Consider the following 17,824-nt stretch of genomic DNA (forward strand, 5'->3'; position numbering starts at 1 on the left):
GATTTGGCATTCAGCTCCTTAAATGTGAATTCTTTGCTCCAGCTAACAAAGAAATCATTGAAAAACATTTTTCGGCTTTTGGACAAAGAGAGACATTGGAGACACCCGCGGGGCCAGACTTTGGACACGCCTGAGTTACCATATAGTCGCTAACTTTGAATCTTTGCCGTTTTGGTGCTGAGCTGGAACTTTTTTCTTTATTGAAAACAGCCGCTACAAACGAGCTCAGTGAGAGAAGTGACTGAAGTTTTAAGCTGGGGGAAAATAACCCAACAACAATTAGCCCGAAAGACGATTAAAGGTCCCACAGAGCTGAGGGTAAACTTTATAGTTGAGTGATAATCGTTTTTCAGCTTTAAACACTTACATGCAACATAAAAAAACACATCTGGCTCATTTCAGATTTTTTTTTTTTTACATCTAAATATTTTTCGCCGAATGTCAGAACACTGAAACAAACGAGAAACACATTTCCCTTTTATCCTGTAGTTGCGGGAGAGAAAGCGGGCGATTGGAAAAACAAAATAAAATCAAAAAGGAGCAGGACGCCAGAACAAAGTTGAAGCCTCCCCTGTTTATTTCAAAGCTCACAAGTAGGGATTACAAAAATTACAGTGCTTCAATTGCAATAGTTTAAGGAGTAGTAGGAGAAGAGTAGGAGAGATGACAGACCAGTCGAGGACTTCTGAGCAAGTCATGCAAAAAAAGGTGTGTGTGGGAGAAGGCCTCCGTTATAATAGCACCCTTTTGTGGAAAAAATAAATCCATCTGTCCGTAGGTCAGTGCAAAAATAGTAATGAATATATGTATACAAAGAAAATAGATATATATATTTATATACTGTATATACTTGACTGTCGACTACAGAGACAAGAGAGATACAGAGATTTGTAGAGCGAAAGCCCGTTTTTCCAACCCGAAGCCTCCGAGCACGAGGACGAGAGACTCTGAAACAAGTCTGCTCGTGAAAGTGAGTGCACATCAGACGTGACGGCTCCATATCTGTCGTCCGGACACAAGAACCGTGTTTCTTTCCAAATAAAAGGGAGCCGTCGTCGTTCGGGGCCGTGACCTCGACAGTAAGGATGGACAGCACCGTTGTGACTGCGAGTGTTTTGGGGTGTTTTTTTTTCCTCACAGAGCAGGAGCACACAGCATGCTTCTTCTTTTCGGCACGACACTTTACATTGTTCAGTCAGACAGGTCATTACGTACCAAAAAAAAGCCATCGTGTGCCGCTGCGGACGAAAAACATACATCGTTTTTTTTATACCACTGGCTCAGATGAAAAGCTCTCTCTTTTTTTCTTTTCCGAAATGGTGGTCACTGAAAACAAAAGCACAAGCTACTAAACGTATGAGATAAATGGTCATTACAGTAAATACCCTTTTTTTAATTTTTTTAAACATATTGTGGAGCACCAGTCGACGCCAATGACAGCCGCAACAGAAATAACCAGTGAGGGTGCGTCACCACCGTATGAAGTCATTAACTCACACTCGCGTCTCACTTCAGTGTGAGGCTGCAAAGTCACTCTTTAATGACAGTCAGGTTAAAAATAACAACCTGTTAGTTTTGTTCTTGCATAGGATGATTTCTTTTCACATGAGGGATATTTTTTTTTAAGCTTTATTGTTTCAATGTCTGTGTTGTACAAGCCTGACTGAGTGCACCGTGTGTCGCTTTGGGTTCAGCGCTGAAATTATGAAAGAAAAGTTTCTTTTAGCACTTTGAAAGTGATGGATTTTTGTACCTGTGCTTCGTTTTTACACCTTTATTCTAATGCAAACAGACGACGAGAGCCGCACAGAAACAAAGGGAACATAAACGGAACAGAGCGGGAACCGTCGTTTGTGAGGAAGCTGCTAAATGTCATCTTTTTCTCCTTTTTTTTCCCCCCCCCTGTCATGTTTAAACTTGTATCAAAGGACCGCTCGCATCTTTTACATCTCAGAAAAATCTTAATCAGCCCTCGGGTTAATCAAGTCAAAATTAATTTGGGCTAAACAGGAACTATACTTAGTTCAAAGGGAAAGATTTGTGGGACACTCGAGGCTCTCAGACAACACTGGCTAAAGCCTGCCGAGGTGTTACTGTGTGCTCCGCTGTATTCAGGTAGTTGAAAAGACGAGTAAACTACACTTTAAAACGCATGCATCCCACCTGGGTACTTAAAAATGTCCCCCCCCTTTTTTTATAAATAAGTATAAATTTTGATTCTTTTTCACCTGTAATTCAAAAAATGGGTGTTTTGAATATGATGATCGAAGGCGTGAAGATAAGTGTTTGTCAATGCTACAGGATGAACTTCTTATGTGTGCATATGTGCCCGATTTACAATTCAGCATCTTTTAAATGCAGCCGACACAAATGCACGTACAATTATATCAGGATATGGTGAGATCATGGTTTATGTTACACACAGCTTTTGTCTTTTTGGAGCAACCTTGGATTCGGACCTCGGTGCAATCAGCATTTCCTCCACACGTGACGGTGCGCCAGGCACAGGCCCACTGGTGTCACATGAATTAAGGCATTGATAGAGGCACTCGAACTGCACGTGACTGCGGCTCTCATACCTCCACGAGGCAGAAGAGCTCACATTACTGTAGCTCAGTGTCAGTGACAGGCGTGACAGATAAAACAAGGGCCGTGTCACTCAAACTAAAACTGTGACCCACGGGAGGAGGTGTGTGTTTTGTTTTCTAGGTTTTGTTTTTTTTGGTGTGTGTATGTGTGTGTGTGTGTGTGTGTGTGTGTGTAACTCATGACAGAGCATTAGTGCCAAACTGAAGAGAGAAAAAAAGATTTCATCTTTCGAGAATAAAGACGTAGTACTTAAAAAGTCCTAATATTATGAGATAAAAGTCATCATTTTACGAGAATAAAATGGTAAAATTATCAGAATAAAGTCATACTATTATCAGAATAAAGTTGTAATTTTAAAAATGTCATATTACGAGAATAAAGACGTAATTTTACGAGAATAAAGTTGTAATTTTACAAGAATAAAGACGTAATTTTGTGAGATAACTTTTTATCATTATCTAATGTATTGTTATTAAAGAATATAGCAACAGAACACGGATGTAACCACATTAATTATTCAGTTTGGCCCTAATACTCTGTCGTAGTACCTCTACTCTGCTACTTGAGAATGACCCAAATCATAGTTGAAAATGCTATGACAACAACAACAAAAAAAAGAGACCATGCAGCTACAAGAGACAGGAAGGACTGGGGTCAGAGTTTCCACATTCTGTCTCTTTGGAGAAACATTTTCTCCTTTCCTATCAAATTTAAACCGCCACCCGAACGTTCAACGCGTGAAGCAGAAAGTATGTTGCTATCTGCATGGAATCAAGGCCCTGGTATACTTCTGCGCACAACTAGCACGGACCAAATTGCGCCATCAACGTGCAGGCAGTGCGTGCAAGCCCAGATTTTGGAACCACTCGCAGAGAGCGCGTTGGGTGTGTCTGGTTCAACCAGACGTGTCCTAAGGAGCTGTAGCATTGTTCGCTTCTTCTTTGGTAGTTTGTTGTTCCCTGCGTCCAGACTTGTACCGTCACCCGATGGTGAAGTGGGATACTACAGGACCCTGCTGCGCAAGTATACTAGGGTCCGCGATAGGCATGTGTGCGGAAGTACACCGGGACCTTGAAACATAAGTTGTCCTGCGTATTCACCATCACGAAAATGGGCCCATAATAAAAATTGTACGTAATTCGGAACCTTGCACAGAAAGGGAAAATTTGACCCCCGACCCCCACGCTAAAACAGCGGAGTACATAACAACAGAGGTGGTTTAAGTATGAAGTGGGGCAAAAACAAACAAAAAGAATAGAACACAGGAGGCAGAAGCAGGCAGTGAAATTTGTGCCCCTGTAACATCAAACATCACCAGTAGCCCTGTTTTATAATAATATTCACTGAAGTGTTGTTGTTTTTTTTCTTCCAGCCATGCATAAAAAACTCACATGGCTACATGGCTCTGCAGACACCTAAAACATATGCTTCTGTGGATGCAGGAATGGGCAAAAAACAATGAAATATAATAAATGTGAAGCAAAAAAAAAAAAAACATTAACATGAAATTGTGGTTGGACTGACAAAAGTAATTACAAACAAACACACCGAGAATGACATTTCAGCAAAGCGCTGGAAACGTTTTGTAATCATTACCCATATATACACATAAGATCAAGGTCTCGGTTGCATTCCATTCTGAAATTATTGCACAGTGAGCCGCCACGGGCTCGTCATGGTCACCCCCATAAACCCCTGTATAAAAATAGAACAACATTAACACACCAAACATGTCTTCTACTTCTTTTTTCTTTTTCTTTTGTTTTTTCTTCTCAGGCACTGCTGTGGCCAACTGTCGCCAAACAAAAACTGTGCCACAGTGTGAGCTTTAGTAGGAGTTTCTTTCTCTTTTTTTTCTTCAGTAATTACCCTTAAGCATAGAGTATATCTTTCCCAAACTGATTTTCTCCTCCCTAAGTATTCACTCCGCCTCTGCGATCACAAATGGAAATCTATCCCACTGACCGCTTCCTCCCCTTCCTCTCTCCGCCTCTCTAACTCATCTTCTCATCCCCGGACGTCGGCCAGGTCCAAACAGCAGGGATTTTTGGCATTTTTCATCACCACTGACCCACAGCTTTGGCAAACTCCAGAGAGTCCAAGATGAGCATGAGGAGATTCGAGAAGAACACAGCGTCTTTCTCTCTCATGCTTCAAAAAAAACCAGCTGGTCTCTCTTGGAAAAAAACCAGTACAATTCAGAAGAGGGGGCTTAGTTTTACACAACAGTCTCCACGCCGATTAACTTTGGCGTGAGGATTCGCGGCGTTATTCCGTTGTTCAGATCCTCCTCGAACTCCAACAGTTGTCCCATGAAGTTGAGGTTCGGGGAGATGATGGGCCTCCTGGTCTTGACAAACTTGTAGGCGTCCGTCATAGTCATCCAGGTGTGCTTCATCAGGTAGGCGATCACGATGGTGGCGGAACGGGACACGCCTGCCTGGCAGTGGATCAGAAGGCCCATACCTGCTTGATGTGCTTCCTCTGCAAAGAGGAACAACACAAAACAGTCATTAAAGTCAAATATAATCGACAGGGAAGTTCAAGTTCCTGCAAATACAAAGAAAAATGCAGATTGACTGTTTGATAAAAGCACTGCAGTTCAACTAGTGTCCTTTATTTATATCTACAATACCCAAAACCCTTAACTGCACTACTCTAAATACTGCTTATTTTAAAGGGACCATGTGTGTGTACACAGATCGTGTCCATACTAACCCTATTTATTACTTATCAAACGTACTTGTATGACTTTAAATGTCAAAAATGAACAATTTCCTTTTTATACTGTATAGTCAGAGTGGAAGTTACAGTTACAAAGCAGGCGATCTTTTGCCTCATGCTTCTTTAAATGCATCCATTCAGTATTAACATTATTAAGGATTGTATTCACTTTGAGATGAATTTAGATTATAGAGAACACTGGCCCTGGATTAGGTGTTTGTTACTGGCTGACACCCTGAGGTGTTGACAGAGAAATATGTTCGATGATCACATCTCTGCACCTCACTGACCTCCTTTATTTTAGTAATAATAACAGTTGCTATACCACTTAAAAAAGGACATAACCATGTTCTTTTTACACAACACTGTCTTTGTCTCCAAAATGTAGGATTTAAGTCTCCACAGATTCAGTTTTTTCATAAAATTTCAAAAGATAATATGGATTCAGGGGATGTAAAGACTGACACAGTTCCTTTTAAAATGATGATGAAGTGTCACCATATGATCATTCTTCCAAACTAGAATTTAGAAAACATGTAAACGCTGTAGTGCAAACAGTTATTTCTATTTCTCTCACTCTCATGAGAAGATTGCAGGTTTAACCTCACAAGTCTCTATAGAACCGTGATTTGAAAAGGTCTAAAGCAACACGAAGTGACCGTTTCCATACCGATGAATTCAAACGCCTCCTCGAAGTACTGTCGCAGGTTCTGCTTGTTGCTGTCGGTGGCAGGGAGGCGCTTGTAGATGAAGAGGCCCGTGTCATAGTGGTAGAGCGGCAGGTGCGTGGTCACGTTGAGGATGTAGCCGATGTTCAGGCGCTGTAGCAGGTTGATGTCCTGAGCATCGTGCTCGTTCCCCAGGTAGAGGAACGGCAGGATTGGCGTCAGCTCCGCGTTCTCTATGTCTGGGGTGGAGGGCAGGGAGTGAGGTAGCGCCCCCGTCAGGCCGGCGGCTGCACCCATGTCCAAACCCTCGTGAAGGTGCAGCGAATGCTCGCACAGGTTCTCGTGGCTCTGCCTGAAGCTGCCAAGGCCTCCTGTGAACGCAAATCCACAAAAAAAATATTAATACATATACACATATACATATATATACACACACTTATATATATATATATACATATATATATATGTATATATATACATATATATATATATATACATATAAATAAAAGCATAAAGCATGTAATGTCATAACCTCCTTATATAACCTCTTAAAATTTAAACAATAGACCTGTTGAACATTGTTTAATGTTTCCTTTTTTAAACCATGACTTTGCTCTAAATGTAAATTGGCCCCCTGTAGCGTGAGACTAGTAATGTCAGGGGTTTAGAGTTCAATTCTCAACGGCGGCTTAGAATACACTCACTCGTGCTTGTGTCCACAACACGACGCACATTACGGCCAAGTCGAGCTAAATGTTGCACACACATCTTATTCAGGTCAACTGTCCACTGTTTTGAGAAGCAGAGACACTTTCCACCCGTGAAACAACATGAGAGAAATCCCCCTTGTTACGCTGCAGGTAAATGGATGCAATTAATGTTTAATCTCTCCTCACTGGACATCTGCACTTCTCCAAATAACTGCTTTGCACCTGTTGCCAGTGATGCCATCAGCCAAAGTTTCCCTTCAGTTGTGGGGGAGGGGTGGAAAATGGAAAGTGTTACACCATCACACACACACACACACACACACACACGTTTGTGAAGATATTCTTCTTAGGACGTTTAGGTGACTTCCATGACTTAGGCAGCCCTTAACAAAGTGTTATTTTTATACTTCACCATCACCAGTGCTTAACAGTGTTGTAATACAATGAAGTACAAATACTCACGTATGTACTTATTTATATTTCTAGCAACTTTTACTCCTAAATAACTTAATGCTACACTAGAACTACATGGCAAAATTACACTTAAACTACACTATAACACACTAGAACAACATGCTAAAACTACACTATAACACACTAGAACAACATGCTAAAACTACACTATAACACACTAGAACTACATGCTAAAACTACACTAGAATTACATGCTAAAACTACACTAGAACTACAAGCTAAAACTACACTGTAACTACACTAGAACTACATGCTAAAGCTACACTATAACACACTAGAACTATATGCTAAAATTACACTAGAACTACATGCTAAAACTATACTATAACACACTAGAACTACATGCTAAAATTACACTATAACTACACTAGAACTACATGCTAAAACTATACTATAACACACTAGAACTACATGCTAAAATTACACTAGAACTGCATGCCAAAATTACACTAGAACTTCAAGCTAAAACTACACTATAAAACACTTACTTAAACCAGTGTTGTAATGTAATTAAGTACAAATGCTTCTTTACTGTACTTTGTTATTTATATTTCTAGCAACTTTAACTTTTACTCCACAACATTTCCTCTAACTATCTTTGTTAATCGTTAACTACCAAATAAATTAATTAAGAAGAGTTGGTCATGGTCTGTGTTTAATATAGAGCCTTTCTCACTACTACTTTACACTAGTTTTAAACCAGCTGCCTCATTAGGACCAGGTTTTAGTCTCCATGAGGGCTAATAGGTCCTTACAAGGTCAGTGTTTATGCCAAGAAATGTCCTAAAGAGGTAACAACACACACTCTGTCTATTTCATAGTAAAAGTGAGGTCATCATACAAATTCCCCCACAGTGACCAGACACATGGAGATCACCTAACTGTTCATCTATGACTACAGACATAAAATGGTGTGATACTGCTCAGCCTGAAGTGGGGTGGGGGTGTTGTAGTAATAATTATACTCCAAAGGGAAGTACTAAACATGGAGGGACATTCCAGTGATGATGATATTTTTCTTTTATTTTTAGTTTCCATTACAGTCTTAAGCGTGGATGATGCGCCACATTTAGGTGAAACTGAGCTGAAGGGATATTTGAGGCCAAACCAGACGACGGATAATCAAAATATTCACTGTATGTAAAATGATATAAAATGTATATTCAGCTATGTAATATTATTATTATTAGTAGTAGTATTAGTATTATTAGTATTATTAGTATTATTATTGTTGGTGAGCAGAACAACTAAAAATATAAAGGACCATGAAAGTAAAAGCACCATTTTGGTTGTGGCATGGACATGAACTCAGATTCAGGAACAACTGTTAATTTTGTGAAATAAGGGACTTTTTGATATTTAATAACCATGCAAAAAAAGAAAAGCATGTACTAGTGCAGAGATGTCAAACTGTCCGTTACATGTGGCCCACCACTTAATATCATGTTACAATGAAAACATGGCCCGCAACTATATTAACAGCAATATTGTCAAAAAAGTAATAAGACATTCAGTTTAAATTGTCCATGTTATCATTTACTTCTGGTATGTCGGGTTTTTCATATTAATAGATTTATTTTGCATCATATATATGTTTTTATTCAGGAAGTAAATGTCATTCCGTACAAAAACAAAGACCTTTACTTTGAAATCTGTGAAATATCATCACAAATATCTTTGTGATATCGTGATGGAATACTGTGTTATAATTGTAAGATCATATTGCCCACACGCTACTAATCAGGTGTTTTTCCCACTTTTTTCCTCAGGACCAGCCCCCTCCTGACCAGATTAGATGGTCATTAGCCCCCAAGTCATTTGTTACTGTGTAGTTTGGTTGAATCAGGATATATATGTCCATACTGACACTGTGGAAATCCATAACAGTGGTTTGAGCTCTGGGTTCTGAAGTTAAGAGTATTAGTAGTAATAGTACTAGTAGTAGTACTAGTGGTGGTGGTGGAGGTTAAACTAGTAATTTTTGATTCCATAGTCCAAAATTGTGCATGTTTTGTTGAAAGTGTCTAGTGCAGGCAGGTCTTTGCAACTAAAAAAGTTCTTATGAACAACAAACAACTCTATCGGGTTGTGTAAAAAACATTTTTCTTTTTTTTAGCCACATCCACTTCATATTATGTCAATATGTCAAAGCTTATGATTCGTGGTTCCAGAAATACCCAAAACTGCTCTGTGTTGTGCAAATAAACATGATGTAATGGAATGGAGACGTGGTGACTGTGCTGCACCAATGATCCGACTGTTGACCTTATTGTGATAATAATGCTATTTTGACGATGATATTTACATGAGTTGCTATGAGACTCTTGCTGCGTCTGTCTTCCTGTTTACATGTTTCTGAGCAAAGTTCGATGATGACTCATGGCGACTTTATGTATACACCTCTCTGAAAAATGCAAATAGGACATTATTATTTGATTAAAACGTGTCTGTGTTACTTCATCCTCTCAAACACTGAACGGCTATTATTTTATTTTTATTATTTATTGGGGCCTTTTTTTGCCTTTAATGGATGAAAATGAACGTAGGTGGAATCAAACCTGGGTCACTGCAAAGTTCTATCTATTTTGTGGTTTTGTGGCCTATCACATTTGAATATATGTATAATAAATTAATAAACAAGCTGCGCATGTCTACATAACGTGACATACTTTACATTTTAACTCTTTTAACGTTTATTGTTGCTAAACATTTATCAAACTGTTAAAACGACTTCCTGTTTTGGCTCATCTTTGTTTTTCAAGTAAAAAAAACACCATATTTTCACAGTTAACTGGGAATAACAGAAGCTCCAGAAGCAGCATGTCGCTGTCAGACAGAATCTGTCGAGTGTGACCGTCTGTCATTATCTTCGACTAAAGTTGCGCAGGAAAAAAAAAAAACATGAAACGTGTGTTTCTATCACTTTCACAAAGCCCGCGGCTCAGTTCCTGCTCTGAAGTGACTGCTTCTGCCTCGCTGGGGCCCTCTCACGCCACAGAAACCCGCCGTTTCCCACTCTTTACCCCAAACCCTGCGACACAACTGACACGTTGTTTATGGCAGTTCTGACAGGTTACATGTAACGTATCACTGCGCCGTGCTGCTGCAGCAGATCCTGAACGGAAACTTGTGTGTTTCCACTGGAGCATATTTACAATAAATCCTGACAAGTAAGACCTGCTGGTAACAGCAAATAATGGAACACGAGTCAGTTATTCAGCGTCATTCATACATGTTTGAAATATTTCACTATAACTGCTTACTTGTGATAACAATCTCTGCCAACTTCCCCCTAGTTAAAACCCCTTAGTTATTATGAGGGAGTGAATGTTTAACCACCATTACATTATAGAGACATAAAGGTTTAGTAGCAAAAATAATTATGACTCAAATGAGGCTCAAACGTTACAAATGTTGTGCTTTTTAGGGCTGTTTTTTTATGAACTATGACACAAAATGTGTGAGCACATGCAGTCAAATGAAAATAAAAGTCATTTGGTTTTATTAACAGAGAGGGTGGCGGCAAGACGTGAAGCAGGAGAGGGAAGAACAAGGCAGTCCTCCCACTGAGGCGAGCTTCAGATGGACCTGCCTCGTCCATCAAAGCGCACAGAGGGGACGAAGGGGACGAGATCAAGGTGCTGTGATTTTACAGTGAGACAGTGACTGGGAGGCATTCAGGAAACAAAAATTCCCAGTCCAGACTCCTATACTTACTCCTCCAGCTCCTAATACACACTCACACTCCCTGCCAAATGTGTCAAACAAGACACCTGGTAGTTAAGCTCACCTGCCACAGTGCAAATATTTATTCAGCCAATCGCATGACGGCAACTTAATGCATTTTAGGGCATGAATAAGTGGTCAGACGACCTGACCAAATGGTGATTTAAATGAATTTAAATGTGGCATTATTGTTGCCAAATGGGCTGTTCTCAGTGTGTCAGAAACTGCTGATCAACTGGGATTTTCACACACAACCATTACCAGGGTTTACAGATAGGGGTCCAAAAAAGAGAGAGAGAGAAATCGAGCAGTTCTCCAGGAGTAAATGCCTTGTTGATGCTGGAGGTCAGAGGAGAATGAAATGATAGGAAGGCAACAGTAACTCAAATAACTACGTTTAACAACCACGGTATGAAGCTCTCTGAACTCAAAAGATGTGGTCATCTACAGCAGCAGAAGACCACCCTGGACACTAATATGTGTCATGTGTGCCTAACAACGTGGCCAGTGAGTGTGTGTTTATGTGTGAGGGTGATGTAGACAGAGTGTAACCAGTGCCAGAGGTTTGTTGAAGTAAAGTAAAGGTCAAAGTTTAGAAACTTTAGAAGCTTTTACTGCGTTTGCTTTCACACCGTTATGCATTTCTTAAACTAAAATTCACTCCAGCCCGAGTCGACAAAGGCCTGTGAAAATGTAACTTTCTGCCTCTTTTAATAGTGGGAATCAATCTTTCCCATCTTGTGGTGCAGAACTTTTCAATATCAACAAATGCACATTACATTTTAGCTTTTGTTAAATGAGTTCCTATTGGTGCCACATGTATTCTCTCTCTCTCTCTCTCTCTCTCTCTCTCTCTCTCTCAGTATAGCAGTGTTTAGGTCTTGTGTCGCCCAGCCACATTCCTGCACTGCACACAGGAAGTGATTTGTTTTATGTCAAGACAGAAGGAGCCAACAGCAACACTGCATTAGTAAAGTGAGACGGCGGCAAACGGGTTGGAGTATGACTGAAAACACAAAGACGTGTCCTCAAAAAGAGGAGAATTCTACTGCTCAGAAAACCCTGATCATTCAGCTCTTTGACGGGATAAATGCTTCTTGTCCCCACCCGCCTTTGTGCAACTGCTGTATACACGCAAACGCTCCCTCAGTCAGGTCTGATAGAAGTGCTTGGCGGAGCCTGTTTTCAGATGAAAGATGCAGAATATAAATAATGTTCTTCAACAAAAATCATCATTAAACCTTACCTTTGAGGATGATGGGGTCCTTGCCCTCCCTTCTCAGCGACTCCAGGACCACGTGCAGCGGCTGGGACGAGGTGAGCCGGTTGGGGTCCGCCGTGTTCTCATCGTAAACCACAATCTCTTTGGAGAAGATGCCCTTAAAGGAGTCCTTGCCCTCACGGCAGGAGATCAGGTCCAGCACAGTGATCTTGCCCTGCTGCAGCCGCCGCCGGCTGATCTTGTCGGAGCAGTTGATGTGCACGGCCCCACGGATGTGCCTCTTGTTGTACTCCATGAAGGGTCGACAGTCGATGATGACCGGCACTGGCCCTATGGGGTGCCCCATGGGGCAGCAGGTCATGCGCTTGGCCAGCTCGTTGGCATGGATGACCCTCACGGTGGATATGGCCTTTGGAGTTCCCGAGGTGAGGCTGGGGGTGCTTCGTGCCTCGTGGTTGCTGACCATCGGCGTGGGAGGCGTGGCATAGCTGAGGTTGGGGCTGCTGGCGCTCACCGGGCTGTGGCTGAGGCTCTGGCTGTCCTTCTCATAGGTAGTCACAGAGCAACAGCTGGCACTGCTGCATCCACACGACAATGAGCGCGTGGAGCCCTTGGATGAGGGCATATACGTCACAAGATTAGCCGTCGCTCGGATCGTCACCACGGTGGTGCTGATTACGGTCTCGCTGCTCTCGCTGCTCTCACTGCTGCTGCTGCTGCTGCTGCTGGCGATGGAGTCCAGGTAGCTGGTGTCCAGGCGCAGTTGGAGTTCCTGAGGTCGGATTGGCCTTGGCAGCGCCACCACAATTCTGTCGTCGAGAGGAGATGGAGGCATGGGGAGGCCGAGGGCTGGACGTCTATGGAGAACTCAACAAGCCGCTCTGTAAAGGGAGGGACAACAAGAAAGAAGGAAGACATGAGGACGAGAGTGATCACACAGGGCCATGCAACCTCTTGTCTGTTTGATCAACGTGCAGATAAGAAAACGGCTGCTGGAGCCGAATATTAGTAGTGTCAACACCTGCAGGGCAACACCCAAGTTGGTGAGAAGACTTGTGACAAACTGGTCATGAATAATAATATTAATCCACAGTGGAATCATCTAATCTGTCTGCAGTTGGAGCAGTATTTGATGTGAATAATCCCCCAGCTCTATACTGTACATGTGTGTGTGATGTTGGATTTTTTTTTTCACTCCAACCCTGGACTCTCTGATCCAAAGCTTGCAGAGAGAAAGAGAGAAAGAGAGAGAGCGAGAGAGCGAGAGAGAAAATAAAATACTGCATCAGCCACGCCGCAGTTTGGTCTCTCTCTCCCCTCTGATGGAAAAGTCTGAGTACATGAAAAAAAAGAAGAAATACATGGGGTGGCATTTTTCTTTTGATCTGCAGCCTGAGCGTTTGTTTAAAAAAAAAATAAAAATAAAAAGCATGTCATCGTGACACATTGCGTAAAAGACACCCGCCGAGCTTCTCTTCTCTTTTATTTATTTTATTTATTAATTTTTGTTTGCCTGTCCCGGCCATCGCTGCAGGTTCAGCCTCAGCACAAATCATTCATGGCCAAAAATTCATTGAAGAAACCGGCATGAGAACGTGCCGAGAATGTGTGATCTGGCTTCTGAGGACGAGGCGAGCTGAGCTGGATCACTGGAGGAAATCCGACCAAAAATTTCACACCAGCATGAATTACATGTATAATCAAATGTAAAATATAGAGAGAAATATGACATGGCTGTATTTTAAAAGAAAAACAATTAATAATAAATAAAAGGAGGGGCTTTAACTTTTATCTCAATATTGAGATACAATTAAGAATAAAACGGTTGCAGCAATTTTTAAAATTCCTCTTCATTAATAATAGAAATCTGTATGACTGTGCATTTCAACAACAACTTGTGCCTCGGATTATATTTAATCACTCAAACTTGCCTCGGATGTGCTTCTTACCGGAGAGTCTCGCGCTGCGCTGTGGATGGATGAACGACTGTTATGCTGCTCTCTCTCGTCTCGCTCGCGGATAACGTTGCCTCCATTCAGTCCATCCCCGTGTTGTGGATCGGCAACATTTTTTTTTTAGTACTTTAACCCTGCTGCTCCCCCCAGAAATAACACGGGAGCACGTCTGCCAGCCTACACGCGCGGATTGACGCCACTCTGAGCCAATGCGCGACTTCATTAATTTTACATTTGCACCGTTTTTGGTACAGTAAGGTCCGACCCCACCCCCGCGATGGGCGTGGCCTTGCCGAGCCGCCTGCCTTCGCTGTGTGGATAGAGGGGGACGAGGAGGATAAGGGGGAGGAGCTTCAACGCCGTCAGTCCCACATACAAGGAGGAGGATGATGTCACTGTCAGCCAATCACGAGTCTCCCCGGGAGGCTCGAGGAAGGAGCCACGGTGCCTTCACGTGCTGCTCGTAAAAAGAACACAACAGAGCTGCCCTGTGTTGTAGTAGATGACGAGTTAAAGTAAACGCACCATTAACACGTACAATTATATCTATATTACACACATTTATACAGATTATATTTAATATATAGATACACGTAGATTATTTGTAGTCGCCATTAGTGTAAAATGTTGGGTTTTATATTTTAAGAAGCCAATAGTTGAACACGTTCCACAGATACTTTAGTTTATTTGACGTAATATAGGCAATGGTTCACACCACTGGTGTATTTAGATAGTTTGTACATATATATATATATACATATATGTATATATATGTATATATATATACATATATATGTGAGATTTATTTATTTGTTATGGAACAGGATTAAGGCCACATGTGGAAAATTTAAAAGAAAAAAAAGGCAGAATTCTGACTTTAATCTCAGAATTCGAAATGAATAAAATTCTATTTCTGACTTTAATCTCAGATGACATGCTGTTTGTTTGTGTTTTTACATTTGGCCCTGATCCTCTTCTGTAGTTTTGTCGTTGATGTAAATAACCCTAACCCTTACAAAAAAGATCTCTGTTTCAGTTAAAGAGCTAATGAGCCGACTTCTCACTTGATTTATAACATGAATTAACATTTTCCTGTGGAGTTAATGTCCCTATTACTAGTTTTAGGTCGTCACTGGATCGTGGAGCGAGGAAAATAGATGATAAAAACATGGCACAGTGGACACCACTGTGATTGACAGCTGGTGTAATCCAACAGACGCTCGGTTGCAGGCAACATCTGTGAATTTGCGGTTGCACAAATTGCTGTGGTGCTGTCAAATCGCGAAACTCAAAGTTAAAAAATGTGAGTTTAGTTTTTTTTCCGCAAGAAGAACAACTACTTCCATTTTCAAATACCGTGTGTGGGACCACATACTTAACAGTTACGTCTAATAAGATGTACACCTGCACCAAGTCCAGTGTGTAAGAAATAGCAACACCTAATGGTGAGACTGCAGATTGTAACAAATGGAGGACTTCCCCACTCACCCTTCCCTTTCCAAAGCATGTGATGGAAATTGTGTATTCACATTTGACATCATGGCACACAGGATTCACACTGTGAATCCACTTCTGCCTCCATCATGAATTCAAATATGTGCTCTATCGTGTGACTTTGACTTTCTGTGTCTGTCTAAAATTGAGGAACGAGCGGTTAAAAATACAACACCAGGGATAGTTTTAACTGCAAGTGCAATAAATCAACAAAATAAATCTAAACTAAGTTGATATTTAAAGCTGCATAATTTGCTCCTCACATACATTTTTTTCCAGGTACTTGGCAGGAAGGTTGTTGTTTCCAATATCTTGAGATTCTGCCTCAGTGTCTTCTTCCTCTTCCTTGTGTAATCCCAGATTGACTCCATGATGCTGACTTCATGGATCCGTGGGGGCCACACCATCTGCTGCAGGACCCCTCCTCTTGTCTCTGAAGGTAGGGTTTTTTTTATGATTCTGGCTGTATATATGATTGTGGTTGTCAGATGTTGGAGTGATTTGGGGGACGGATCAGATGCCTCACTGATGCATCGGAGGCTAGACATCTATTTATCTACATCTGTATTTATGCAAATCACTGATTGACAGTCATATTTTGAATCCACATGCAGTGAACCTTCTGAAAGGTGTTTTACTTTTATAATACATTTGGTGAGTCCCACAAAGGGGAAATTTACATAGTCACAGCAGCAAGGACAGTAAAGATAATATATAATAAACATGTGTTTCCACATATGGGGAAGTACAATATATATAAGATATATAACAATACAACCGTAGCGACTCTAAATCCTAAATGAAAATGCCATTGAAGTCCATTTAAGTTTGTGCAGTTTATTACACAAAGTGATCACCGACAAACTGTCACAGATGAGAATGAATATTATGAAACAAAAAAAACCTAAGATCTATAACGGATATTAATATCGTAACGGCCGGAGCCAAACTCCCCCTCATTGTCTAAAAAAAACATGTGCACATGAACAGGTGGGATGTCTTTAGAAATTAGAAATACAAATTAAAGGTTTTTAGCTCCTACGACGACTATAAAAAGTTCAAATAGAACGTACATTATAAACAGGCTAGATATTTACAGTATACATACACACTGTAAGTTGTTGTATATGCATACAAAACAAACTTCTTAGTATATGTAAACTATTCCATTGTTCATTCATTCAGTATTTATTACAGCACCCTTTGAACTCTGCTCTCTCAAACTGTATTGTTTGCTATTTACACACACACACACACACACACACACACACACACACAGTCTGACCTGTGTGTCAACCTCAAATATGTTTGCTGTTTAGATACAAGTCTATTTGTAGAATTTTAAATGTTTTGAGGGAAAATATCTCTCCAGCAGAGCTCGTAAACACAAACCAACCAGCCTCACCTGCAGGAACACGTCATCAATTTTGCATTTCCTCGTATGAAAGCACCTAAATTTCTTATGAATTTGCTGCCTTTTCTCTCGATGACTCACTTTAGAGCCGGTTATCTGTTTCTCATTCAGTGTCACACTCACCACTTTGGTCGCTTGCAACGAGGAGCATAAAGAACGAAAGAATCCGGACCCACAGCAAACGTTTGATGTAGGTGATAGTGTGTCAGCACGCCGTCCGGATTTTAATAGCAGGCCATTAATACATCACACCACTCTTAAAGGCAATGTGAGTGCAGTTTACCCTCATTATGACTCACACTAACTTAAATATTAACCAGTGCTGTGTGACACAGCTGTTAAACTCACCTGACAGCGCACACACTTTGTGTTATTGTTGCCGTTTAAGGCCGAGCTGAGGTCATTGCCGGTTAGTGTTAAATGACATTTGCTTTGACTCACACACACATTGCAGACAGGCGACACACTTCATTTCCTCTGTTTCTCATTTTATATATTTAAACGAAATATCACTTCACTTTTCTTTTTAAAGGCGAGTTTCTTGCTGGTGTGACACAACGCAAGTTGTCCTGCATGTTTTGGAGGGGTGGGAGGGGAGGTGACACATTATTAGGGGAGGTAATGAGTATGTGACTTTGGCAGGAGCTGCTGTTATTAAGCAAGTGCCCAGTTGGCTGACTGTACACTCCCTTATGACAGGACCCATGCCGTGGTGAACGGGTCTCGCTGGCTTCCGACCACAATCTCAGCTCTATTTATCCTCTCTGGCAACCTGAAACAATGCGGGGCATGTATTATTGCTCCTATTATTAGCCCCCGGTACAGTTATTTATATGTGGACACAGCTG

The 17,824-nt window shown here is 41.2% G+C and overlaps 1 protein-coding gene and 1 long non-coding RNA gene across 4 annotated transcripts in view; one reads left to right on the plus strand and one right to left on the minus strand.

Annotated features, from left to right (window-relative positions):
• The window catches only part of LOC122784592, a 38,336-nt gene extending 22,353 nt beyond the window's left edge, over window positions 1–15,983 (plus strand). Inside the window, exons 2-3 of the long non-coding RNA XR_006362184.1 lie at window positions 10,677–10,803; window positions 15,923–15,983. This is a non-coding gene — a long non-coding RNA (uncharacterized LOC122784592). The remainder of the gene's footprint in view (window positions 1–10,676; window positions 10,804–15,922) is intronic.
• Window positions 555–17,243, minus strand: dusp10 (dual specificity phosphatase 10). Of its 3 annotated transcripts, none has more exons than XM_044049905.1 (4): window positions 17,100–17,243; window positions 12,138–12,994; window positions 5,984–6,352; window positions 555–5,073 (listed from the first exon to the last, which is right to left on the minus strand). In XM_044049905.1, the coding sequence occupies exons 2-4, from the start codon at window positions 12,946–12,948 to the stop codon at window positions 4,808–4,810; spliced, it is 1,446 nt and encodes a 481-aa protein (XP_043905840.1). In that variant the 5' UTR covers window positions 12,949–12,994; window positions 17,100–17,243; the 3' UTR covers window positions 555–4,807. The 3 variants fall into 3 exon arrangements, with proteins under 3 accessions (XP_043905840.1, XP_043905841.1, XP_043905839.1); XM_044049906.1 differs by lacking the exon at window positions 17,100–17,243 and adding an exon at window positions 15,830–15,929; XM_044049904.1 differs by lacking the exon at window positions 17,100–17,243 and adding an exon at window positions 14,063–14,320.
• Window positions 17,244–17,824: the final 581 nt, after the last annotated feature.

The sequence above is a fragment of the Solea senegalensis genome, linkage group LG17, assembly GCF_019176455.1.
Source record: "Solea senegalensis isolate Sse05_10M linkage group LG17, IFAPA_SoseM_1, whole genome shotgun sequence".
NCBI lineage: Eukaryota > Metazoa > Chordata > Actinopteri > Pleuronectiformes > Soleidae > Solea > Solea senegalensis.